The following is a 26096-nucleotide window of genomic DNA, read 5'->3' as shown; positions in this document are numbered from 1 at the left end:
GGTTTATATTAATAAATATGAATATGAACGCAACTGTTGAATAATCATTCCTCGGTTCGGATGAGGAGAATACATTCGGCGGAATGGCGTCATGCGCGGAAATGGCCGCCTGTCCCTTTAAGCACCGCGTTTGACAGCTTCCCCCAGTGCGCATCCTGCGCTCGGCTCAGGTGCGAACGGAGATCGCGCCGCGGCCGGCCGACCGACCGACCGACCGACCGACGGACGGACGGACGGCGGCGACATATCGGCCGCGGGTGGCGATGAGGACGCGCGAGTCGCCGGATCCGGGTGTCGCGCACAATGTAGCCGCGTCGCTGCCCACCGCCGGCTGACTGGCGTCGTTTTCCCAGCCACCATACGCGACGACCCGAGCCCGGTTCTCCCGACGGACGCGGCGGGACGTTGTAAACGCCGCAGCCCGGGGGACGATGGCGTAGCAGGCGACGCATTTCGACAGTAAGAAAATGACAGGTGGCTTCCACGCGTGGCTGGCCACCTAATATTTGACATTTACGTCTCTTATCGGCGCCTCACATCCAGTAGTTACAGGGACCCACTGAGCGCCTTGCTAGGTAGTAGCCTGGTGGGTAACACAATATGAACCAGAAGACCCAGGTTCGAATCCCGCTTATACCATCGTGTCCCTGAGCAAGACACTTAACCCTGAGTGTCTCCAGGGGGGGACTGTCCCTGTAACTACTGATTGTAAGTCGCTCTGGATAAGGGTGTCTGGTAAATGCTGTAAATACCAGCGTGTTACCAACTAAACTGGACGTATTATATGTTTCTGGTTAGAATCCAGTCCATGACGGAGCGATGATGGACATGCAGGACACGAGTTGGCTCGTTCTGGTGGGGCTCTTCCTGGCCTCCCTGCTGGTGGTGTTGGCCTGGCTGGTGCAGTACTCCCTGGCCTTATTCCGCCCGAGGGGCCGAGGGCCACGGGCCCGGAGCAAGGCGGAGTCCCACTGGCAGCTTCCCCTGAGCCTGACCCACCAGACCCTAACCGGCGGCGTGTGGGGCTCCCTGCTCCGGCTGCGCTTCGGCCGAGACGGCGGGGTCGGCGACGGCGAGGCCGGGGTCAGGGGCCTGCTGACCTCCCTCTTCTCCTTCAAGTCGTTCAGGGAACACTGGCAGAGGGCCTGGATCCGAGCGCTGAACGAGCAGGCCTGCAGGCAGGGGGTACGTTCGCGCCAAACTCACTCCGCCGCGCTTCGGTCCTCGCCAGAGGTGTGGTACTCGAGCGTCACGTTACCAGAAATACCAGTCCGTCTTTTTTTTTTTTTTTTTTGCTTGGTCACGTTGGGCGTCTCAGACCTGGACGTGTCTTGTCTGGTTCAACCGGTCCATCCTTCCACCCGAGAGTCTGGAATATTCCGTAAAAGGTCCCCCATTCCCGCGTTTGATCTGTGCGGGGCCCCGCCTCCCCTTTCCTACCTGCAGACATCTGGCCATGAAAGGCCATGAAAGTGGGGGCGCAGGGGGCGCAGGGCCCAGGCAGCCAGGAGTCGCGCTCGGGAGGCGGTTATGTAACGTTTCGGCCGGAGCGGGCGAGGGAGTCGCTTCGTTTGAGCCGCGGACCGGGTCCCGGTGCCCGGCCAGCGCCTGACGCTGTAATTCTGCCGGAGGCGCGGAGATGCTGCGAAACGTCTTTTTAGTCGCGTGCCCTCTTCAGGCATTTTTGTAAAATCTTCCCGTTTTATTTAATTTGTTGATCATTCTGGTGGGAATTTGTGTATGAAATCAAATTTTTGAAATATTATATTTATTTATTTTTTTACTCTGGTTATGCATTTTACACCCTCTCGCACTCTTTGGTCAAAAATGTACACGCACAAAATCTGCCATAAAATTCTCACACATCAATATTTTTCTAATGGTTTTTTTTTTTTTTTCCCCATAAATCACTTAATCAGCTCGAGCCATTTACAAAACGATTAAACATTCAATTTTAACCCCTTAAATGCCAGTTTAAACATTTGTATTATTGATTATTTATTTTTAAAAATCCATTTAAAAAAAGTCATTCGTTTCCATATAATGGATAGTAGGGAATGAGGCAGTGGTGGGAATTAGAGTCTCTGACATGTCAAAATATTGATTTGATTGCATTTGTATTTGATTGACATCCTTGTGGCCAAAAATGTGCATGAATCACATGGTCAACTTGAGCCATTTACAAAATGATCCTGGGGACAGTGGAGGACGGTGTCCTGGTGTGTTGCATGGTTTTACGTGGTCTTACCTGGTGAAAGCACTATTGAAAGATGGCACGGTGTGGCGTCGAAACCTTAAACATTATCGCTGATGGCCGTGCCCTCTTTCGGCAGGGGAAGAATGGGTCAAGAGTAGAACGTGGAGCACGTTCACGGCAGTTTCTATATTTTCATACGTTCAATGGGAAGTAAATATACGTTTGCGAGTATTTAATACATGCGTGTGCCGGCCAGGACTGGACCAGTGCATGGATGACCGAACCTGGCGTCCTTCTTCAATTCGCTCAGTCCACCTTAAATAAGTAAACACTTCAGTAACACAATATTCTGGAGCGCCGTGGTCCGCGCTTTACATATGAAGCTCCTGTCACTCCGTCACTGGCTCGCAGAGCGCGTTCTTTTTACGAATTCCCATCATGCCTCAGATTGTACTCGTAGGTCGTGCAGAGCATCCCTTCCTCGTCCCTGCTCTACAATCTTAATGGAAACGAGAGAGAGAGAGAGAGAGAGAGACACAGACGTGCTTACTGAAATATTCCCCACCGGAAAAACCTGCCGATGGGGTTACTGCGGCACGTCGGCGTCGCCAGCGAAAGTGATCCTGGTAGCTCGCCCTGACCCCTTTACTTCGGGCGGCCGCCACCTGCTGTCGTGGCCACGTGGAAATGGACACCCCGGCAACCGCCTCCTCCCGTGGTGACCCTCTCTCGGGTTTACTCCGCCGGGGACCCATGGGCCTGCACGTGAGGCGATAGGAAGGCCCATCTGTTGTCAGGGCGACGCGTTCCATACAGCTGCCACCATCTTTTTTTTTTTCTTCTTCGTATTAGCCCTGTTGGGTTCTTTAAGACCGAGATCATGAAGAAGCACCGCTGTTGTTCCTCCATCCGTTCATCGTAAGCGACAGGTTTGCTTCTGCCGCTTGGATTGGATTGGATTTTGGAGGATGGGGGTTCCTACGCTGTTTTATTCCTCTGAAGGGCCTTATTCCTCTGAAAGGCCCTGAAGGGCCTTCTCGTTCGTGTCTGAAATGAGAACAGAACTGGAGGCTTTATAATTAAAACATGAGAAATCCTGTCCTCTCCTGCATTTATACTTCATGTCACTTCAAGTCTGTCTTGTGGATTAACAGAAATTAATAGGTAGAAATATGAAGTGATTTCTCAGGACCTTTCATGAGATGGAACTGCTGTCAGTCATTTTTTGTTGGTGTGCAATTATTTCTGACACCCAGAAGATTAACTGTAAAGTTTTAAAAGGGGAGGAGTCTGTGGGCATGATTGACAGCTCGTGAAAGTGAAGTGATTGTCATTGTGAAACACAGCATCACAGCACACCGTGACACAACGAAATGTAACCCATCACCCTTGGTGAGCAGTGGGCAGCCATGACAGGTGCCCGGGGAGCAGTGTGTGGGGACGGGGACCTCAGTGGCACCTTGGCGGATCGGGATTCGAACCGGCAACCTTGGTTACAACCTGGTTACAGGGCCACTTCCTTACACCCCTTCTTCCTCATTCTGGAGGTGATATGAGGATATGATCTAGTGTATTCATGAACACTGTTTAAATCATGTAATGCTATATACATGATTCTATAAAATATTTTATGCATTGTGGGATTAATTCACAATTTTGTGAATTTGTTTTTCAGCAAGAGAATTTCCAAACAGCTCGTTTCATTTTCTGTCAGAGCAACTGAATCAATTTATTGGCATTAGCAAGAAGGCATATCATGATATTTTTTGCAATATTTGCAATATTGCGGTCAATAGCAGTCGCAAAAGCATTTCACTGCATATCGTACCGTGTATGACTGTGTATGTGACAAATAGAATTTGAATTTATTTTAAAAGAAATACAATGAAATGTCATTTCCACTACAGTGTCACAGATTGTTAGATTGAAATGTCAGGCTAATATACATTATTTAGAAACCATCACTATCAGGATGTGTTTAAAGATGAACCTTATGTGAAGAATGACTGGTACAGACTGCGGTACGCGGTCTGGACTTTACGGACAAGTTAGAGGATATGTGGCCCCAGCTGTGGTCCTTCACACTCCGCCTCCAGCTCCATGGCTGTGATATGAAGGGTCGCTAAGAAGCTTTCGCCTCCCACCCTGTTTCTCTCGCCCCCTCCCTCTCCATCCATCTCACTGTAATCCAGGGATTTGGCAGAAGAGACCAGCACAGCTGGTTACGTTTGATGATGTCAACACAAGGACATTTCACACACACACGCACACACACGCGCACACACACACACACACACACACACACCTCGGCATAACCCACCCCCATAGCACTGTACAATTTACTTTTTACACTCAAGACATGCTGGCCTATGCCGGATAATCCAAATTCTAATGCGGTTTTATGTCTCCATATGGGATTTCCGGCCTAACCACTTCAGGCCGGTAGAAAATACGCTCTGGTTCACGCGCTCGCCGTTAAAGTGATCTAATGGAGATGTGCATGCAGCAAGAGCGGAAAGTGTGTATGCACATGTGTGTGTGATGTGTGATTTTCTCTCCCAGTGACTTGTGCAATTGCATACAATTTGAATAGAGAACATTTGCAAATGGCCTTGCGATCGTTCGTCTGCTGTCTGATTTGAGCAGGCTGCCATAGCCGAGGGAACTTCCAGGCCTGAGCTGCGCCTGCGTCTCCGCCGTTGGACAGTAGCTGGGTGGTGTAACTGGCAGATACGGGGGACACACTGAGGAATGGCACAGAAAATTCTGGAATCTACTGTAGCACTTGCAACAACAACAAAAAAAGTATATGAACGCTCCAGTTGCCGCTTTAAACATTTGCAAGGATCCATCTGATCCTCGGACCCCGGGAATGACTGTGCAGTTCGTTCTTTTTTCGGAGATGCACTTGCATGGCTTGATGGTAATATGTGTGCATCCCCAGGGCATGCTGGGAAATGTAGTGTCAGCCTGAGTGAGGGTGTTTGTGAGGAGGCTGGAGGGTCACGGAACTGATGCATTGATTTGTGTCGTCAACGGTACACATACAGACACACACCCCTACAGATATATAAAAAATACAGTCGTAGAAAGGATTACGGGTCATGGAGTGTTACAGACATTACACACACACACACACACACACCCCTGCAGATATATCGACATTTATGGCATTTATCAGATGCCCTTATCCAGAGCGACTTACAATCAGTAGTTACAGGGACAGTCCCCCCCTGGAGACACTCAGGGTTAAGTGTCTTGCTCAGGGACACAATGGTAATGGTAGCGGGATTCGAACCTGGGTCTTCTGGTTCATTGGCGAGTGTGTTACCCACTAGGCTACTACCACCCCACTATATAAAAAATACAGTCGTAGAAAGGATTACGGGTCATGGAGTGTTACAGACATTACACACACACACACACACACCCCTGCAGATATATAAAAAAATAGTCATAGAAAGGATTACATGGAGTGTACATTATACACACACACACACACACACACCTCTGCAGCTCCAGTGGCGCAATCGGTTAGCGCGCTGTACTTATAAAACAGTTTCTGATGAGCTATGCCGAGGTTGTGAGTTCAAGCCTCTCCTGGAGCAACGTGTCTTTAACCTACGGGGCAGTGGTGGCCTAGCGGTTAAGGAAGCGGCCCGGTAATCAGAAGGTTGCTGGTTCGAATCCCGATCCGCCAAGGTACCACTGAGGTGCCACTGAGCAAAGCACCGTCCCCACACACTGCTCCCTGGGCGCCTGTCATGGCTGTCCACTGCTCACTCAGGGTAATGGGATAAATGCAGAGGACAAATTTCACTGTGTGCACCGTGTGTATCACATGTGACAATCACTTCACTTTACCTCAGCAAATATAAAAAATAGACATAGAGATGCCTGGAGGGCATAGAATAAAGCAGACACACACACACAATTTCTGTTTTTAAGTATTCATGCAAATAACGTCAGGAGCATTTTGCAAATCAGTGTCTGATGTAGGTCAAATGCTGGCGCTTTGTTTTACTTTGCATGGAAATCTGGTGTCTGTTGAGAAGCCGCATTGCACCCTGGGAATCAACTGGCTGCCTCCCCTTGTCGAGGCGGCGGCAGCCATGTGGCTGCGTGAAAATCTGTTGGTCACGGCGGCGGTTCGCATTTGACTGAAACCGGATCCCTCTGCCCTCGTCTAGACCCGCGCGGAGCAGTCGGCCAGTTCGGCGGTCCGAGTGAAGTGATTGTCGCGGTGAAACACCGCGGCACAGCACACGGCCCACTTCACTAATTTCGGCAACACGGCCCTTTAGAGCCCCGCTAGGGATACATTTGGACCTGGGTGGGTACGCAAACTTTGAACCAGGTTCTAACTGAATTGGGTTGTTTAGCTGCGCTGAAAGTGAGTGAAAAGTGAAGCCGGTTTGCTATGTTGAAATCACATGGTGACACGACGAAATGTAACCCGTCACCCTGAGTGAGCAGTGGGCAGCCATGACAGGCGCCCGGGGAGCAGTGTGTGCTTTGCTCAGTGGCACCTTGGCTGATCAGGATTCGAACCGGCAACCTTCTGATTACAGGGGCCGCTTCCTTAACCGCTAGGCCACCTCTGACCCGATAATTGTGCGACGGTCCTGTGAACCCATACCCACATCCCGCAGCCCTGCGTCTCAGTGGGACGCTGGTTGGACTAGGGGCAGTGGTGGCCTAGCGGCGCCTGTCATGGCTGCCCACTGCTCACTCAGGGCGATGGGATAAATGCAGAGGACAAATTTCACTGTTTGCACCGTGTGCTGTGCTGCTGTGTATCACATGTGACAATCACTAGTGTCCCGTCCCCCAGCACCTCTGCCTTCTGTGCCAGTTACAGTCGCGTTCCTCTGGCACAGGAACCGAGCCCTCTGGAGCTGTTCCTCTGATTTTTTTAAAAAACTCGTATCGGGAAATATAAGAGCCCTGCGTGGAGACTCTACGCCGGCGTGCTGCAGGCTGCTGCTGCTGCTCTTCCCACGAGGGGTGTTATTTTTACACGGGTTCGGGTAACCTCTTTTCTGAAAATGACATCTCTGAACGCAGATGGGAGGAATTTTTGGCTCATAAATGGCGCGCGGAAGCGAATTAGCGGGAGTACGCCGATCCTCATCCGTCCACAGTCTTATTAAGCATCGGCAGTCAGGACTGAGGGCAGTGAAGGCTGTAAGGATGGAACGAAGACACATGGGTCCACCCGTTGGATCCACGGGCTGCCAGGACAAAGTGACAAAGTGATGTCACGTCCTGTCTTTGGGACTGGCTGAGTCTGGCTCTCTCAGATGTGGCCGAGTGGCCGTGTGTATGAATTTGTGTGTGCACAGTCAACATTTGGCCTGGTCCTAGTCATTATTTGCCGTCGCAGTTCGAAATGCCGATAATGGAAGGCCACACCCGGTCTCAATAATCCTGATTAACGAAGGCTGTACGTTATGGTCTGTATTCCTTAACGTTGGCTCCGGTTAATTTGCCAAGAAGCTGGCCATGAATCTCCCCGAGGAAGACTGACGCGGCAACGTGGAGCTAAGTGCCAAGCTCCTGGGATTTTCTCGCACGGGAGTCTCTGGGGTTCGCGGGCGAGAAACAAACAGCCTCTAACGAGCATCTTGCTGACGAAAGCTGTGCTAATAAAGGCATGCAGATATGATTCCAGAAGTGGCGTCTGTAAATATGATGTTTTTCCTTATTATGTCACACACTCAGGTGCTGGCTATGCATTGATGCCATTATTTTGGAAATTCAATCGGAAGATAAGTCAACTTTTGCCTTTTGATTTGCTGTTGAATGCTGATTAATGTCCAAATTATGAGCTGCAAATAAGAACTCAACAAAAAAGGGCACTTTAGAAAAAAATTTGCTCGACATAATTTTGTCTGAGCCGCTTTGCCAAGATGCGACATATCCACTCGTTTCCTGATGATGAAAGCGTGGCCTCGCACGTGTGAGTTGGAATAATGTTGTTATAATGTCGCTTCTCCATTCGTCCCCCGTCCCCCCGTGTCCCCCCCCCCCAGAGCTCAGTTCAGATCAATTTCAGCGACAGCCTGCCGCTCCCAACCTCGGTCTCCATCGACCACGTGACCTGCACAGACCAATCGACTCACAGCATGGTTAGTGGGCCCGGCGCGTCCAACACATTCGGCCGAGTGCGTCTAGATCTTGCTGAACTTCGCCTCTGTCCTCCCTGCAGGTGTTGCAGTGTGCCTGTTCGGTCGACAGGGTGACGTTCCCCGTGACTGTCACTCAGCAGTCACCCGCCGCTGTTTCCATGGATACCTACCAGATCACCATAGAGCCGCTGAAGGCCCAGGTACAATGCGAGCGAAGTGGATTTGCATGCAGGATTTTGCATCTGACAAGCGCGAGATAAAGAAAGGAGTGGGGAAAAAAAAGTCAGATAGACCTGCCAGTTGCATGCTGGGTAGACTTGCTCAGCTTATCTCAGCTTATAAGCTCCTGTTCCAAGTTAAGGCAAATTAGCCTAGAAACATCTGTATCACTTTACACATAAGCGGACTAATTAATTACACCAGACTGATATTATTTGCATGCGTTGTACTGACATATGCAAATCACTACCTGGCCGCAGAATGAGTTATTTCACCCACTCTGAGATCAAATTAATTTTAATTATAATGAATAAGATTCAGATGTTTAGTTCTGATGCGACTGATGTGACCAGTTCGACTGTCCGGTGTAGATAAATATGCTTTGATCGACCATTTCAGCTGGTGGTCTGTCTGGAGGAAGTGGAAGATGAGGGTTTGCTGGTATCCTGGACATTTTCCCAGCAGCCTCAGCTCTCCCTGAGTGTGTCACCCTGCAAGGTCCAGAAAGAGGTGGGCGGTTAATGGGACGGTACTGGCTGCTGATTGGCCAGGTCACATTCATTCAGGGTCATTTCAGTGACAACGATGAACCACATATCCATTCCTGTAGTACTTGCTAAATTGAGGATTTAATTGAACGCTCGTGTCCCCGTGGGACCTGACACATTATGTTGGAGCAGAGGGCTTATTTTAGCGCCATATGTTCACTTTCATCTCCTGGGGGGCAGGATGCACGATCCTGCTGCACCTGAGCTACCGCAAACAAGAGCAGCAGCCAGGCTGAGTAAATAAGACCAAACTGTCCTCACCAGTCGGAGCCGGTTTATCACACACCGCGGCGTCGACGGTGGAATTCGAAGTGACAGGACTGTGGGTGGAAAGATGAAATGTATTTTTGGGTGTGCAGAAGTGCCTTGGAAATGTAATGGAGTGAGAAGCAAGTAGAACGGTTAAATGAAAATGTGGTCTCTTTAAAAGCCAAGTTGATTATTATTATTTAAAATGAATATATAAATGTGCCATACTTTAACTGATAAAGCAGTTTCGGCATTATTTAATTTATTGTGTTATTGGCAGTTTATGAGCCGATATGAGCCAAACGTTTCTCATGTTACTGACGAGACCTCACGTTCGTACAAGGGTACCGACGGCGGAGTGGACGTGGGCACGATTGGCGAGCTGGTGGAAGACTCGCTCTACAGCACGCAGCCTGCGATGATTCTCAACCTGAGGGCGTGCGTGTCCAGCCCGGCGGTAAGAGACCTTCTTACTCGCAGTTAACTCTGCATTTTACCCCCGTCTGACCGGTGGTTGTGCCTCTCCGGGCCTCTGTTGGATGGGCCGAGTACAAGCTGCCATCATTCCTGTTTAGAACTAATCGTTTAGTGAAAATTTATTTTTAATTCGTTTCACTGAAATGATTGGAATCTTGAATCTACTTGGTGGACGTCGCCTATTCCGAATTGCGCTGCGATGTCAGTAGTCAGTGTATGGACAGCGTTTCTTGCCTCTGATTTGGCTCCCTGCACCTCACCCACAGTTCCCCAGAGACAAGCCGATCACGGGAAGCAATTCTCCATCATCGTGCACCCAGGCGCGGAGGCTGCTGGTCCGCCATCTCAAAGTGTCCAGCGTCAGAAAAGGTTAGCACGCCACCGCTAGCTGTTTCAGCAAGACAACGCCAGCAGGGACATCTGAGTGAACAGAGTCACCTGTAAACCGTTTGTCACTTTCAGCGGACCACTTGCGCCTCGGGGAGCTCTGCTGCACCCTGAGCCTGGACACCCCTCCGCTGGAGAAGAGAAGCCGTTTCTTGGCCACGCCCACCGGCCCCGGGGCCACACTGGACTGGACCGAAGACTTTGTTCTGTAAGTGCATCCCCTTGTTAGCCATAGAGCCTCATTGGAGCACAGAAGCAAGAACGGATGGCTTCTGTAAGCCCATCCGGACCCTCGGTCAGCCGTGCTGCAGTGCCGAGGGCGGGAGGTCACAGACCATCAGACATCTCCCGCCAGGGCCAGGGCGGCTTGACCCCCTCATTGACTCTCTCCCTTATGTTGTGTAGAGCCTATGTGCTAATGCTGTTGAGGTGGGTGGTACTCCTCAATGGAGTACTCTCCATGGGTTATCCCCCTCCTATATCCTAATGTGTATCCTGCTCTTGTTTCTGACCTTTTCCCCTATCTTCCTGACCTGTCCACCCCCCCAATGTACTGTGCTGTGTTTATGTGTGGTCTGGTCGATGGCCAAGTTTCAGTAGTGCTTGTGCTTTTGACATGGTTTGTCGCAACAGCAATAAAGGGTTTCATCAATCAATCAATCAATCAATCAATCAATCAGACAGCAACAGGATTCGCTTTCTCTCTCTCCCTCTTCTCTTTAAAATCCTTACTTTTCTAAATTTTAAAAATGTTCAGACTCTGATGTTCTGCTGCTGCTATGTTTGACAGGGACCTGAGCCCACAGACCAAAGAGCTGAAAATCAGACTACTGGAGCGCAACAGCAAAGGGGAACGTGAGTCACTTCTCGTGGATTTCTAAATTAAAGTCGTTTGTAAATTGGTGCAATTTTTATTAAATGGTTGTGAAGAGTAAAGCACAGTTGTGCGCAGGTCTAATTTGGGAATTTGTCCTGCAGACTTTTTGCCAGGGCACGCCTCCTTGTTGTTGGACCTACCTCGCAAAGGACCAGCAGGACAGCACGTGCTGCCCATCAGCCCAGGTCATGGTTTGTCATCCACAGCCACCGTCGCCCTGGAGGTACGACGCCCAAATGTGCCTTGATTAGTTTTCATGACATTATTTGACAATCCCTTGAAAATCATTCTTTTCAGCGTGGCAGCGGGTGTGTGTTTGTCTCTTTGCCGTATGTAATTATTTCTGTAACACACAACGAAACGTGTCCTCTGTATTTAACCATCACCCGTAATGAGCAGTGGGCAGCCATGAAAGGCGCCCGGGGATCAGTTTGAGGTTGAAGTTTATTGTCATATGTACAAAGTACAGCGTACAGAGCACAATGAAATTCTTACTTGAAAACCTCTTTCACGTAGACAGAACATAGAACATGATACATAGAAGACAAAGTGCAGCAGCAATAAATAATAAGTCACAGAAGGGTGAATATATATATAATTGTGCATAATAATGGGGCTGTGGTGGCCTAGCGGTTAAGGAAGCGGCCCCGTAATCAGATGGTTGCCGGTTCGAATCCCGATCCGCCAAGTTGCCACTGAGGTGCCACTGAGCAAAGCACCGTCCCCCCACACTGCTCCCCGGGGTGGATCATGGCTGCCCACTGCTCACTCAGGGTGATGGGTTAAATGCAGAGGACAAATTTCACTGTGTGCACCGTGTGCTGTGCTGCTGTGTTTCACATGTGACAATCACTTCACTTTAATTTGCATAAGAAAGTGATTGTGCATAATTTAAGTGACAGTGCAGTGCATACTATGAGTTGTATAGCCTGATGGCACTGGGGTAGAATCTGTTCCTGAATCGTGATGTGCGTGTGTGAATTGTCCTGAGTCTCTTGCCTGATGGCAGGAAAGTAAAAAGTGACAGTGCAGGGTGGCTGGGGTCCTTCAGGATGCTCTTCGTTTTCCTGAGACAGCGCGTGGTGTAAATGTCCGTTATTGCTGGGAGTGGTGTGCCTGTGATCCTCTGGGCTGTTTTCACCACCCTCTGCAGAGCTTTCTTGTCCTGAGCAGTGCAACTGCCGTACCAGGACGCGATACTGCCCGTGAGGATGGATTCCACAGCGCACCTGTAGAAGCTGGTGAGGACAGAGGTGGATACCCCAGCCTTCTTTAGGCGTCTGAGGAAGTGGAGTCGTTGGTGGGCTTTTTTGGTGACCGCTGCTGTGTGTTCTGAGGACTTGAGGTCGTCACTGAGGGTGACCCCAAGGAGCCTGAAGCTGCTGACCCTCTCCACAGCACCTCCTCCGATGTAGATAGGAAGATGAACTGTATCCTGCCTCCTAAAATCCAAAACCATCTCCTTGGTTTTGCTGACGTTGAGAGAGAGGTTGTTCTCCTGACACCACTCTGCCGAGAGTCTCACCTCCTCTCTGTAGGCCGTCTCGTCGTTGTTGCTGATCAGGCCTACAACGGTGGTATCATCAGCAAACTTGATGATGGTGTTGGAGCAGTGTCTGGACACACAGTCGTGTGTGAACAGGGAGTACAGCATTGGGCTCAGAACACTTCCCTACAGCGTTCCAGTGTTGAGGATCATTGTGGTGGAGGTGTTTTTGCCGATCCTCACATGCTGCGGTCTGTTGGTGAGAAAGTCCAGAACCCAGTTGCACAGAGTAGAACTGAGTCCCAGTGCCCGCAGCTTCTGGATCAGTTTGTGGGGACGGTACCTTGATCAAGGGGACCTCAGTGGCAACTTGACTGTCCGGGATTTGAACCCGCAACCCCTCGGTTCCGAGTCCACTTCCTGACCCGCTGCCCCTGTACATCCTGTCTCTACAGATCCTGTACCTGGAGGCAGGTGACACCGGCTGTGGCCATAACGCCACGCCCCTTCGCTCCTCTCTCACCCCCAGCAAGAAAGTGGATGTGGATCGCACTATCATGCCGGATGGCACCATCGTCACCACGGTTACTACCGTCCAGTCGCGACCAAAGATCGATCGTAAACTAGGTACTCGTACTGTTTATTTATTTATTTTTTTTTACTGTTAAAGAAGCACATGCCATCCTGATTGTCTCCGCCCCTTTTCTATAGGAGACTCGCCCTCCCGATCTCCATCTAAGGTTGAGGTGACTGAGAAGAGGCCAACTGTGCTCACCGAGGCCCTGCAGGGGTCAGCGGGGGTCAGCCCCACCTCCAGCAGTGAGTCTTTTTATATGGCAGCAGGGCGTCCCGCTATGGGTTTTTCCTGTGAGCCTACAACAGTTTATTTTTACACGCTTACATAATAATAGGTTTCTGTATGGATTTGTTAAACATGGTCTCGTTACCTCATTATGTAATTAGATTTCATTATGTAATTATACCTCAGTCGACAGCCCCCTGTCGAACGGGCTGGACCCCGTCGCTGAGACAGCCATCCGGCAGCTGACCGAGTCTGCCAGCAAGGTGGCGAAGAAGACGCCCACGAAGAAGAGCATGCTCATCATCTCCGGGGTGACGAAGGTCAGGACACGCATCGGCGTGCTCCACATTCAGCGCTCACGAAGGCTGCTTGAAATACTACACATGTTCTTTAGTCCTTTCCTGTTCCGTAAGCTCTGTCAGCTAATTGAAGATCTCCAGGTCCAAGGCAACTCTCTGGTGACATTAAAATGCATTTTTCGGCATAAATCAGGTCAAGGGCGGCCAACAAGTACGGAAGTAAGAACTAACTGAATATATGGAAATATATAGACATATGGAGGTTATTAAATGGGCTACTTGCATTATTAATTGTAAACATGGTCTTCCAAAATCCATCCTGAAAAGAGCCTGTGAGCACTACCAGGAGAAGAAAGTAATGCAGGAAGGAAGCCTCTTGAGCGCCCCCTTGTGTCTGAGGCAACTGATGCAACATTTGAACATCCCTTTTGTTCTTTACGGCACTACGTTGTCCTTGTATAACAGTATATAAATTCCTGTAAAAGTGCCTTTGGTGGGAATACGTAATTGATAAATACTGACTATAAGCTGTCACACACATATGCCGATTTTAAATGCAAGCAAAAAAGAACTAAAATGAAGTGTGACTGTAGGATGGGCACGAGAGGCCTGAATGTTGGGTCAACCGACCAGTTGAGGACCCACTGCCAAAGGGCTTGGCTGAAAGAAAAATCCAGAGCTAGATTTGTAGTTTCTGACCTGGGAGTGCCAATCTGTGACCACAAAAAAAGATGTACCCACCAAACACCACAAAAATGACGAACTAAAGCAATCATTTGAATAAAGTGTGCTCTGCATAACAAAGCAATCCTTGAAAGGCTTGTCTCCATTCTGGAAAGGTTTGGTGTGACTTCCACAGTTTCGCCATGCATTGCTGACTATTGTTATTCTAATGACATTTTGATTTGCATGTAAATTTCTTCTGTGGTTTGAGAGCATTGATCATGTGTAATGTGCCCTGATGAGCCCCCTTTGTGTCCGCAGTATTCAGTGAACGGCTGCTAAATGATGCTAATGCAGACGTTCTCTCTGCTGATTCAGGTCCCGATCACAGAAGATGACTGTGCTCTTTCTGTTGGCTACGCTGCCTCCATGGACGCAGCCCTCCAGTCAGAGCATTCCCCTGCTGGCTCCAACCACTACGGGGTGAGCCCCCACCAGGAAGCTGAGGAGACCACGCCATCCGACGTGTCTGAGCGGCCTTCTGTTGACGACGTGGAGTCTGAGACCGGTTCCACTGGCGCCCTGGAGACCCGCAGCCTGAAGGACCATAAAGGTGGGTTGCTCACGTTCACGTTCTGCTGAATTTGAGTATTTGGGAGTGTCAGTTAGTGTCTTGCTTTTTCCGTTTTAGTGGGATTCCTTCGCAGTGGAACAAAGCTCCTTTTCCGACGGAGGCACCGACAGAAGGATCCCAGTTTCAGCCAATCCCACGAGGATGTGTCCAACCTGGGCAACGACTCCACAGGCAGCAGCTCCAACACCGTGCGCAAGAAGTCTGGAAGCTTCTCCCGGCGCCTCATCAAACGCTTTTCGTTCCGCTCATCTAAACCGAAGGGCAAATCCAGCGCTGCCAATGGGGGCGCGAGCACGGCCGACAACTGAGAACATACACGGCGGACGCGACTGGGAGACCAGTCGCAGGGGAGAGTGGTTCTTCTCGCACCACAGCGCATGGAAGCATGGACTCTGGCATCCCAAAGGGGAAAATTACGACAAAGATGCGGAGTCGGTCCCGTTCTCCCTCCAACCTGCATCCTCGCAATGCTTCTTACAACAAACACACATCTGAACTGAAAACACTGCTTCATGTAGATAAAGGCGTTACGACCTGGGTTATTTATTATCAGTAATAGTAATAAGTGTAAATAAGCAAGGAAGCTGGAAGAAACAAATCCGGTGTGCTGTATGAACTGTTTAGCTCTAGGGGGTGACAAGTGACCTGAGTGTCAACTGGCCTCCTCTAGATACGTTGTTTTTATTTATTTGAAAATGTTGCACTTTGGAACTTTATCTGATTGTTTACAAAATTACATATTTCCCCTCCTTTGTAATACTCCTTAACGAAAACACTAAATTATGACCCATCTCCTCTCACCATGTTGCTGATGCACATCCCGAACCCTGGTTTGCCTTGCGTGTGCTGAGTTCCTTCATAATGTGAACGAAACACCCAGCCTTGAATTTACTGCTGGTTTTTCGTTGTGGCTTATTAATACTTCTTTTATAATGCTCTTTCTCTTTGACAAATAGGGGGGAAAACAGAGACATGCATATCTTATGCATTTGCATATTGATGTATTTAGGGTGTAAGTTAGAAAAGAAACACTGATGAATTCTATATTCTTAATATGTTTATATTTATAACAATGTTTCTAGTCAATCTGAAACTCCATCTCCAAACGAGACTTTCAACTTTCAGGGAGGCATGAGCTCTTATCTTTTAGAGCCAAGATGTTTGTGTTGCAGATTTAGTCTATAACCTCAGGTGAAATATTCCAATTCCAATATACAGTACAGGCCAAAAGTTTGGACACCTTCTCATTCAGTGTGTTTTCTTTATTTTCATGACCATTTACGTTGGTAGATTCTCACTGAAGGCATCAAAACTATGAATGACCACATGTGGAGTTATGTACTTAGCAAAAAGTGGAGACCTGGCCTCCACAGTCACTGGACCTGAACCCAATCCAGATGGTTTGGGGTGAGCTGGACCAACAAGTGCTAAACACCTCTGGGAACTCCTTCAAGACTGTTGGAGAAGCATTTCAGGTGACGATCTCTTGAAGCTCATCGAGAGAATGCCAAGAGTGTGCAAAGCAGGAATCAGAGCAAAGCAACTAGAATATAAAACATGTTTTCAGTTATTTCACCTTTTTTTGTTAAGTACGTAACTCCACATGTGTGCATTCATAGTTTTGATGCCTTCAGTGAGAATCTACCCTAACGTAAATGGTCATGAAAATAAAGAAAACACATCGAATGAGATGGCGTGTCCAAACTTTTGTACTGTAAGTCCGGATCATATTCATTAATCAGACTGAACAGAGTGTCATATTTGTTTCAGATTTTTTGCAATTCGATTAGTCTACATTTCCCCCATCACTGGTGCATGTGATGTGCTCCCTCTTAAATACACATTTACACTTGTAAATATTTCAGCTATTTTAGATGCTTTTTAGATGTCTGGTTCACCAGAGAAACAGAATGGTCTTAAATTCATATTACTTTAAATGGATGAACAGAAATACATGGATTGGTAAAGTTGCTTTGAGAATTCTGTTGCATTGGATATCGGCGTTGTTTTATTGCAATATTGCAACTTTGTGCAAATGGTAGCTGGAATGAAGACGTATTTCCTTCCCCATCTGGATCTGCCTGGAGGGGGTGGGGGATCTCTGTCTGCTCTCTACTCACTAGAAACCCCCTTTATCTCACCAAACCCCCTTTAGACACCCCCCATACTCTGAATGTTAGTCAGGAAAGCCAAACTTGTGAAAAGGGATAACTGTTTGAAAAGTTATATTATTGTGATCAATTTTTCCCCCAAAATTCAACATTGTAAAAAAAAAAAAATCATTAAATGCTGACTGTATGTCTGTGTTTGTGTACTCTATTGATGTCATCTGCTGTTGTACTAGTAGTAAAGTATTAGTAAAGGGCACACTCGCCTATGAACCAGAAGACCCAGGTTCAAATCCCACTTACTACCATTGTGTCCCTGAGCAGGACACTTAACCCTGAGTGTCTCCAGGGGGGGGACTGTCCCTGTAACTACTGATTGTAAGACGCTCTGGATAAGGGTGTCTGATAAATGCCCTAAATGTAAATGTAAAAATGTACTACTACAAAAGACCAGCACTATTCAAAGGCCTATGAACAAATTTCATAACTCACAAGCGTACTTTCTGAGTTACTCTTTAGTCTTTTTATCCGCCAAAATTAGGCTGACTTCAAAAAATCGAGGGAATTCTCTTCATTGGTTATTTTTTTTACCGCTTAAAAAGATTGACACCGCGCTCGGCCAATCGTTTCGTAGACCAGTGAATCTACCAATGACGGTCGCGCTTCTTCTTCCTCGGGGCGACTCCGATAGGCAACGCCAAGGCCAATGAACGCCACCTCTCTCTTGCCCCGACCAATAGAAACGTGGGGCGTGGCTTCAACCCCTCGATAAATTCACTGCACCAACGCGGGCAAGTCTAGAACATCCGTCGCAGAAGGCTTCGTCATGTCTGGAAGAGGCAAAACCGGAGGAAAGGCCCGCGCCAAGGCCAAGACCCGTAGCTCCCGCGCCGGACTCCAGTTCCCCGTCGGCCGCGTCCACCGTCTGCTCCGCAAAGGCAACTACGCCGAGCGCGTCGGCGCCGGCGCCCCGGTCTACTTGGCCGCGGTGCTCGAGTACCTGACCGCCGAGATCCTCGAGTTGGCCGGCAACGCCGCCCGGGACAACAAGAAGACCCGCATCATCCCGCGCCACCTGCAGCTGGCCGTCCGCAACGACGAGGAGCTCAACAAGCTGCTCGGCGGCGTGACCATCGCCCAGGGCGGCGTCCTGCCCAACATCCAGGCCGTGCTGCTGCCCAAGAAGACCGGCCAGGCCGCCCCCAGCTCGGGCAAGGCGGGGAAGAAGGGCTCGTCCCAGTCCCAAGAATACTGACCACCTCGGCCGAGCTCTGAAAACTCAAAGGCCCTTTTAAGGGCCGCCCAGATCGCCTTAAAAAGCTGCTTCCTTCCTTTTAAAAACTCTTTTATTCAATAAATGAAATGTTTTATATATATATTTTGTTTTTGTACCTCTCTTTCTACGGAGGGACCAATGACTGAATATTTGCACCCCGATGGCGTGTTCTACAGACCCTATAAACGTGCTCATGTACGAAGATCCCGCATTGAGCGCGGCGGTCAGATGCACTTACTCGACAGGAATTTGGGGGGATGGGGTGTCCGTGTGGAGCCCCGTGACTCGGCACTTTCCGGTGCTTTAGTCTCTGCGGGTACGGACGGGTTTGCCCCAGTTTGCTGCGTGGTGGTGGTAGACCCTGTAGATCAGATCTCTGGCTGCGGAAAAGCGCCCGACACCTGGTTGCCAGGTCCGTGTAATTTAAGCGCATTTCCCCCTATAGGTCTTTACTGAAGCTACTTCCTTTTCCAAGGCATTTGAGAGCAGAAAGTCGTTGCATGGCAACATCGTTTTAACCACCAATCAATAATAACGCAATGCTTTACATCTGATGCAAAGAACTTTATTTAAAAAGAGCATCGTCTACTGATACTGTGCTGGCAACTCACTTAAAACAATAACAATGGGCTCAGTTTTGAGCCCAATGGCTGATTAGAGGCTCAACATTAACCATCATCTGCGTCAGTTTAAATGCTGATCTGATGTAAGGCACGTGTCGTGTACAAGGCTGCTGATTCAACCCTAAAACCGAGGTCGTGTTAGATTGTTTCCCCAAACCTTAAAATAATGCCTCGAGTTGTAAGCATTAAAACAAAAAAAAGTCATAAATATAAGAAACAGAAAATTAAAACTGATACTGAAACTGAGCTTTTCTATTCCGACACAGACACTTTTATACAGGCATCAAACACTTTGAAACGTTGAAAGCAGCCCAGCATTCTGAACTCAGTGGCAACTTGATTACAGCAGTCATCTTGGAAATTAAATGAAAAACTGGGAGGTCACGTCAGTATTATTACTCATGTACTGACATACACATTCGTCTAGAGTAGTGTGGCAAATACTGGCAGCAACGCGAACCGTGGTGGCGCCTTGTTGCTCCTGAAATATGAACGTACAGATAAACGTGTCGTTTTTTCCGGATTCACGAACGCGTGGCCACCGGACTGCGAGGAACGGGTGGCAGTTAGCAGGCGTCGTTGAGCTGCCGGGCCGTGGTCAGGATGTCTTTGGCTCCTTTGCTGAGCAGGAGAGACGCGAGGTCCACCCCCAGCTTCTCGGCCGCGGCCAGGGCGGACTCGGGGACGTTGCATGCGGTGACGCCGACGTGGGTGCACTCGTCTGCAAACTCCTGGATCTAAAACGGCAAAAATTGAACAGCAACATGTCACTCGCACGCACATGTTGTGCCGAACGAGACGCAGAGCAAAGTCACATTGGGATTTTGACCTGGTTGTCTGGAGCCACACTGATCTGCATGGTCTCCTTCAAGCAATCCGAGCCGTCCAGACTGTAAACCGCTCCGGTTAAATACAGCTGAAACGGACAAGAGACGTGAGACAGCACCATCACAAGCAAGAAAACTGTCCTAAAAAACAAAAAAAAACTAGTAAAATTACCAGGGAGTCCTTCACTTGGGTGTGGACAGCAACAGGCACGCTGCAGCCCCCTTCCTGGGATGCAGGAGAGAGACACGGGAGGGGGGGGGGGTTAATCATATTCCGACATGGCACCAATAGGCCGCCGGTCTGAACTTGCCAGGTGTCGGAGGAAGGCCCTCTCCGCGACGCAGCGCAGCACGGTGTCTCTGTGGTGCAGTATGGACACCATCTCCAGGATGTCCTTGTCTCGGGCACGGACCTCTACCGCCAGGGCGCCCTGCGAGACATTTACATTCACCGCATTGACCAGCATTTTTACGCCCTTATCCAGAGCGACCTACGATCGGTAGTGACAGGGACAGTCACCCAACGGTGGCTACACACACCACCCCCCAAACACGTGTATCTCTTCACTGCTACTAGAACATTACCATTCAGTTTGAATATTTTACTGTTTCATACTAATTCAAGGCTCGAGACCTTTTATCGTCAATGTACAGTTGCCTGGACAACGAAATTGTCCACCAAGGTGCAAGTACAAGAAACACAATAAAGGGGTTCAGGAGACATCGGGGGGTGGGTGTATTTCCAAGGGCATTATAAATGTAATAAAATATATTATATATAGTATACAAGGAGGTAGGACTATGGTTGGTAAGAATCCAGAGTGCATATACAAGGGCATTATAAATGTAATAAAATATATTATATATAGTATATAAGGAGGTTATGGTTGGTAAGAATCCAGTTTGCCAGTTTGATATTGCACATGGTCTTAAGACAGTAGCAGCTGGGGGGACGTTTGCACGGGAGAATGTCAGTGAGCGTTCTGGCTGCTTCACAATTACAATTGTAACTATAAACTTCTGCTCAGAATCAGGATGCAGCGGTTAAACGGCGCGCCGTGCAGGTGCTTCCTATGACCTTGGAAACGGCTTCAGCGCCACTCCTAACACTTCCACCTTTACGTCAGCCCATGCGTGGTGCTCATGTTCTTGTGGGCCTAGAGGTGTTGTATGAACAAGAAATTTCAAGGAATTTCACATCTTGCATCATTCCTTGTGGTAACCCCAACAACACAACAAGGGTTAAAAACTGTATGAAGGGAATAGACAAGTCAGTCTTGGCTACAAAACCGCCGCCGTTCGTTCTGAAATGCGCTCTGAAAGGGTTACAGCGTCTTTGGTTTACTTCATTTACATTTACAGCATTTATCAGACGTCCTTATCCAGAGCGACTTACAATCAGTAGTTACAGGGACAGTCCCCCCCTGGAGACACTCTTGCTCAGGGACACAATGGTAGTAAGTGGGATTTGAACCCGGGTCTCCTGGTTCACAGGCGAGTGTGTTACCCACTAGGCTACTACCACCCTAATCAAGTCACCCATATTCAATATTCAAATAATTTCCTTTAACAGAAACAAAAAATTCCCAAAATTGCAAAGTGCCCTGCTCACCTGACCGACAGCGTACATACAGTCTTCAGGATTCAGGATCTGTGAAAAGGCAGGCAGAACGTACAGATGAGCGGCCTCAGCAGAAGCGCGTTGCCAGATTACACACACGCGCCTGCATGTCACCTGACGTCTTATTATGGCGCACCTGACTGATCCGATTCTCCCAGCCCATGCGCTTCAGGCCGGCAGCGGCTAGGATGATGGCGGCATAACAGTCCTTCTCATCCAGCTTCTTCAGGCGAGTGTTCAGGTTGCCTCTCTGAAAGCAGGGTTAAGGAAGAGAAGCCGACGCGCACCTCTACAGGCATGTCGCATGGGGACCGAAGCCATGGTGTGGATACAATATTCTCGAACTGCAGATGAGGGAACCTCCTCTTCAGCTGAGCGGCGCGGCGGAGGGAACTTGTGCCGATAACGCTGCAGAACAAAGTACGTGTGAGCGTTGAGACATTAGTTTTGTACCGTGAATGAATATTGTCCCTGGTTTTCTATGCCACGTGATACCTCTTGTCAGGCAACGTGTCCAGAGTGAGTCCGGCTTTCTTTGGATGAAGGACCACCGCATCGTGAGGGTTCTCACGTCTTTAAAAAAAATGTAAAAAAAGAAAGAATTCTCAATAAATGATGTCATAATCATAATTCTCAACCGAGCCACAGGCAGCTGGCTAGTAAAGTATAACCACGCGGCCAGGGAACTCACTGCAGCACGGCTCCGATAGTGAAGCCCGGCGGCAGAGTGGTGGGCAGGTCTTTGAGGGAATGAACTACAATATCCACCCTGCGGTCAAACCAGGTAACATGTCAAAAAAAAAAAAAAAAAGTTCCATATTGAATAGTGGAACCTATGTAATGTTGTAGTTATAATCTGCATCCTGAAATTGTTTGGAAAGGAATGAGAGTGCCACATACTCATTTCTCTCCAGAGCATTCTCCAGTTCTTTGGTGAAAAGACTCTTCTCTCCAATCTGAGAAAAAGTTGAGAATTATTATACTTTTTAAATAAAATATAGAAAACCACTAAGCATATACAGATCTAGGCCAGCTCATTCTAATGAACTGGAATTCATCATGCCTTCTGTACACCAGCCCAATGGAGTCCAGTTAGCTTGTTCTCAATTTTGCATTACCTTTGATAACGCCGTATCCAAGATTTTGTCACCAATCGTCGACATGGCAACTAGAAAATAAACGATGAAACGATGTCTCAATAAAAAAAAAAATAACAGAATCGGAGGGGAAAAGAAACACAGCGAGAACATCCCTCCACACTTCTCACCTATCTCCACATGGACGTCTGGGTACAGCTCCCCGAGTCTCGCGGCCACGCTGTCGGTCTGTATCCGAGCCAGCTGCCACATTCACACAGACAAGCGAACAACAGAATGAGTCCCCAGCCACCGAGCGCCGGCCATGATGTAACCGGCGTAGCCACTATAGCTGGCTGATGAATGGGCACATTTAAGCAACAGTGACACCTTTGTAGAGACACGGTTCGCTCCGGCTTCTCCGCACTGCATGCAAGTCAGTGGGGGCGGTGAAATAACCCTCAAGCGCACTAAAGTTCCGTTTAAAAACCTCATCTTTACAGCACCCTGGATAAATGCCATCGTCATTTGCCCACTGCTGAAGTGATAGGAGCCAATCCCCGCTATCTGCACAAGGACAGGAGGGACCTGGTCTCATCAGATAAGCACATGTACTGTCCCGCCCTGTTCATTCATTTCACCCCTGGCCCATTCAAACGTGTCGCGACGCAGAGCGAAATGCCAGTACACAATCATACACTTACAAAGAATGGCTTCATGTGACATTATCTAAAATTTCATAGACACTCATGCATTCAAGTGGATGTCCAAAAGTTAAAAGCCATGTCCCATGAGTTTCATCTATTCCTGTCTATAACTATATGCCTCACTGAGTCGACTGCACTTCGTTGATCCCTAAACAGTGACAATGACAATAAAGATTTATCTTATAATATAATAGTTATATAAAACTATACATATAAATTACATTTTGAATTCGATTCAAGATTTTCAAGATAAACTTAGGTGCCCAGTTCATGACATCCTGGAAAATACGTATAATACAGGAGCGAATGCGCTTGAAGAATAAAGCATGAACTTTTTTCATACCTGGCTTTTTCTGGTCCCAATCCGAATAACTCGACTAACCTTCCCATTTCCATCCTAGAAAGAAATAAGCACAATAATTACACACCATTGTACAACATAACACGCATGTGGACTTGCATAATGCCAGTCCACACTCACTCTGATGTACTTGTACGGGCCGTCTTCCATGATTCGCGTTGAATTGCTTAAAGGAAAAAGAAAAGCCCGCCCAGCCGTCTAACAGAGAGATGCGAGCCCTGCCTGATCCGCGCTACACACTGGCTGCAGGCTGGACTTCACCCACAGAAAAGGACGAGCAAGACCCCCCTCCACCCAGGCTTCTGGCCACCGCTGATATGACGAGGACAGCTCATCGTATCCGGTGCCGCGCTGATGATTGTGCTTACCGGCCATCAACCAAATGTTGAACGCTAATAGAGAAATAGAAGAGCTGTTAAAACCGCTTATTAATGACCTATCGATTAGAGCACAACCGAAGAAGACTATAAGAGAACTAAGATTGTCCTTAATGAGGATAATTATGTTGTAATAGATTCTTGTCCACACTGCCAAGTTTAATTACAAAAAAAAATTATCCATGAAACGATCATATGGAGTTTCACCCGTTCCCAATTTCTACACTATAATGTTTTCATTTTTCATTTCATTCATTTACAACATTTATCAGACGCCCTTATCCAGAGCGACTCACAATCAGTAGTTACAGGGACTGTCCCCCCCTGGAGACACTCAGGGTTAAGTGTCCTGCTCAGGGACACACGATGGTAGTAACTGGGTCTTCTGGTTCATAGGCGAGTGTGTTGCCCACTAGGCTACTACAAAAATGGTGTTTTCCTGCGGTCGTACCATGTCACATGTTACCATCATACGGCAAATATTATTCTACAAATAGAGGGTTTCTGAAAAATCCCCTGAAAAAGGTTTGCATGCAAGCAGCCTTTCAGTTTGACATTTGAAAGTCAAAGTGTTGTGTCATATGGACACAACAACTGGAGTCACCCCATTTTCAGCGGCCCACTAAAAAACATTAGATTAGGAAGGTTGTGTGTGAATTGTAATTCTTCCGGAAAGGGCGTTATGAACGACGGCCCTGTAATTAGTCTTTGTTCTGTGTGCAGACTGGTTATGAGAAGACATAACTTAATAATCGATGTTTACGTATCAAACCCTTGAAACATATGTCACGGCGACTAGCTGCTACGTGCGCGACAACGTCTCAGCCAATCAACGGAGACTAAAGCGTGACTGAAGGCTCCGCCCACCAATCACCGTGCAGTACAAACTGGCCCCGCCTGTACCGGCAAGCTGGACTTGGGACACTTACTTCCAAGTTAGAAGCTTCCTCGGACATCTCCGCTCCCGCGTGAAACCTGCCGTCCTGTAGCAGCGGGACTTCGCGGGATCATGCAGACTCGCCTGCCGACAGGTCCGATTTCGCTGGCAAAAAGAGACTAACTCCGACCCACCTACCTGCCCACTCCGGCCACCATTGCACTGTGTCCGCGATCGAAACACGTCACATCCGGTGGGAGCGCGCGACCTTCAGGGGACGTTCACGCGCATTACGTACTACACGGCTGATCTATAGACCATGTTCATAGATCGCCGTGTATAGAAATAGTGATTCACACAGACCAATCCATAGTGAGATCGTATATATATGATATATTGTACATTACACATGAACTAACAAAAGAAAGGTGTTTTAAAAATAAAACTAAAATGCCTGTACAAACCATAAAAATACTGTTAAACTTTCTGTACAATGAACAATGAGATGCTTGTAAGTGGCTGTGCATTGTACAGTAGACTGGTTTGAGTGTATGTGGGATATTTAGAGATAGAGAGATGTATTCTTTACACGTAAGATGAAATATTTTTTGCTTTATGTAGATTGTGAACGGCAGCTCATGAAAATCTGTATTTGTTGAAAGTAATTAATGCTGTTAGGGTCACCACTAACGTTTGGGCCAGCGGTGGCCTGGCGGCTGAGGAAGTGGCCCCGTAAGCGGAAGGCTGCCAGTTCACTTCTCTTTCACAGAGGATCAACTGGTCGGGATGCCCTTCCTAGTCTGGGTAATTATTTAGGATGGTAGTAGAAGATGGTAGTAGAACCAGAAGACCCAGGTTCAAATCCCACTTACTACCATGGTGTCCCTGTAACTACTGATTGTAAGTTGCTCTGGATAAGGGCATCTGCTAAATGCTGTAAATGTAAATTATCTGACCTACTGTGCAAAAATGTAGGCCACTGGTGAAACGAATTAAATTCATATTCACAACATTATCTCTGAAACAGCTCAGGAAAGTGTAAAACACACAACGGACAATGATTAAAAAGTGAATAGCGGCACTAATTTACTGCTGATGTGTAGATATGTGCTACAAGAGGCTGCAAACTAATGAATGATCCACTACAAGCAAAACTATACAGATGGAAGGCAGCATAGCATTCTTTGAAATTCTGCAATCGGTTCAGGCAAATCGATATTTTATCATTTACATTTACAGCATTTATCAGACGCTCTTTTCCAGAGCGACTTACA

At 48.1% G+C, this 26096-nt stretch overlaps 3 protein-coding genes and 1 non-coding gene across 5 annotated transcripts; 3 read left to right on the top strand and 1 right to left on the bottom strand.

Annotated features, from left to right (window-relative positions):
* The first annotated feature begins 95 nt into the window (after positions 1–95).
* Positions 96–16285, top strand: c2cd2l (c2cd2 like). Its single transcript, XM_028984094.1, has 15 exons — positions 96–459; positions 799–1185; positions 8233–8328; positions 8409–8528; positions 8947–9057; positions 9688–9801; positions 10088–10190; positions 10284–10416; positions 10999–11063; positions 11187–11308; positions 13027–13198; positions 13283–13390; positions 13560–13693; positions 14714–14948; positions 15027–16285. The coding sequence occupies exons 2-15, from the start codon at positions 820–822 to the stop codon at positions 15275–15277; spliced, it is 2130 nt and encodes a 709-aa protein (XP_028839927.1). The 5' UTR covers positions 96–459; positions 799–819; the 3' UTR covers positions 15278–16285.
* Positions 5713–5805, top strand: trnai-uau (transfer RNA isoleucine (anticodon UAU)). Its single transcript is given in 2 exon segments — positions 5713–5750; positions 5770–5805. It is a non-coding gene; the product is annotated as a tRNA-Ile (tRNA).
* Positions 16286–17840: 1555 nt separating the features above from the next.
* h2ax (H2A.X variant histone) lies at positions 17841–18451 on the top strand. The gene has a single exon (XM_028983850.1). The coding sequence runs from the start codon at positions 17904–17906 to the stop codon at positions 18330–18332; it is 429 nt and encodes a 142-aa protein (XP_028839683.1). The 5' UTR covers positions 17841–17903; the 3' UTR covers positions 18333–18451.
* Positions 18452–18902: 451 nt separating this feature from the next.
* Positions 18903–25089, bottom strand: hmbsa (hydroxymethylbilane synthase a). 2 transcript variants are annotated; one of them, XM_028983849.1, is made up of 14 exons: positions 24875–25089; positions 23551–23604; positions 22692–22764; positions 22543–22592; positions 22325–22380; positions 22116–22193; positions 21920–21997; positions 21757–21832; positions 21561–21674; positions 21416–21454; positions 20115–20234; positions 19976–20029; positions 19806–19892; positions 18903–19713 (listed from the first exon to the last, which is right to left on the bottom strand). In XM_028983849.1, the coding sequence occupies exons 1-14, from the start codon at positions 24899–24901 to the stop codon at positions 19543–19545; spliced, it is 1077 nt and encodes a 358-aa protein (XP_028839682.1). In that variant the 5' UTR covers positions 24902–25089; the 3' UTR covers positions 18903–19542. The 2 variants fall into 2 exon arrangements, with proteins under 2 accessions (XP_028839682.1, XP_028839681.1); XM_028983848.1 differs by lacking the exon at positions 24875–25089 and adding an exon at positions 23689–24195.
* Between the last annotated feature and the right edge of the window lie 1007 nt (positions 25090–26096).

The sequence above is a fragment of the Denticeps clupeoides genome, chromosome 6 (assembly GCF_900700375.1).
Source record: "Denticeps clupeoides chromosome 6, fDenClu1.1, whole genome shotgun sequence".
NCBI classification, from domain to species: Eukaryota; Metazoa; Chordata; class Actinopteri; order Clupeiformes; family Denticipitidae; genus Denticeps; species Denticeps clupeoides.
This window is presented reverse-complemented; position numbering and strand designations above follow the sequence as displayed.

Excerpts from the sequence above, each read along its gene's own strand:
- h2ax (XM_028983850.1), top strand. The coding sequence starts at position 17,904 with ATGTCTGGAAGAGGCAAAACCGGAGGAAAGGCCCGCGCCAAGGCCAAG.
- hmbsa (XM_028983848.1), bottom strand. The coding sequence starts at position 23,718 with ATGGAAGACGGCCCGTACAAGTACATCAGA. Across the intron at positions 22,765-23,550 it reads TTGGGACCAGAAAAAGCCAG|CTGGCTCGGATACAGACCGA; the intron begins GTATGAAAAAAG and ends TGAATGTGGCAG. Across the intron at positions 19,714-19,805 it reads GTGTGGCTCCAGACAACCAG|ATCCAGGAGTTTGCAGACGA; the intron begins GTCAAAATCCCA and ends TTGCCGTTTTAG.
- c2cd2l (XM_028984094.1), top strand. The coding sequence starts at position 820 with ATGATGGACATGCAGGACACGAGTTGGCTCGTTCTGGTGGGGCTCTTC. Across the intron at positions 8,329-8,408 it reads ACCAATCGACTCACAGCATG|GTGTTGCAGTGTGCCTGTTC; the intron begins GTTAGTGGGCCC and ends TCCTCCCTGCAG. Across the intron at positions 13,391-13,559 it reads GGTCAGCCCCACCTCCAGCA|TCGACAGCCCCCTGTCGAAC; the intron begins GTGAGTCTTTTT and ends ATTATACCTCAG.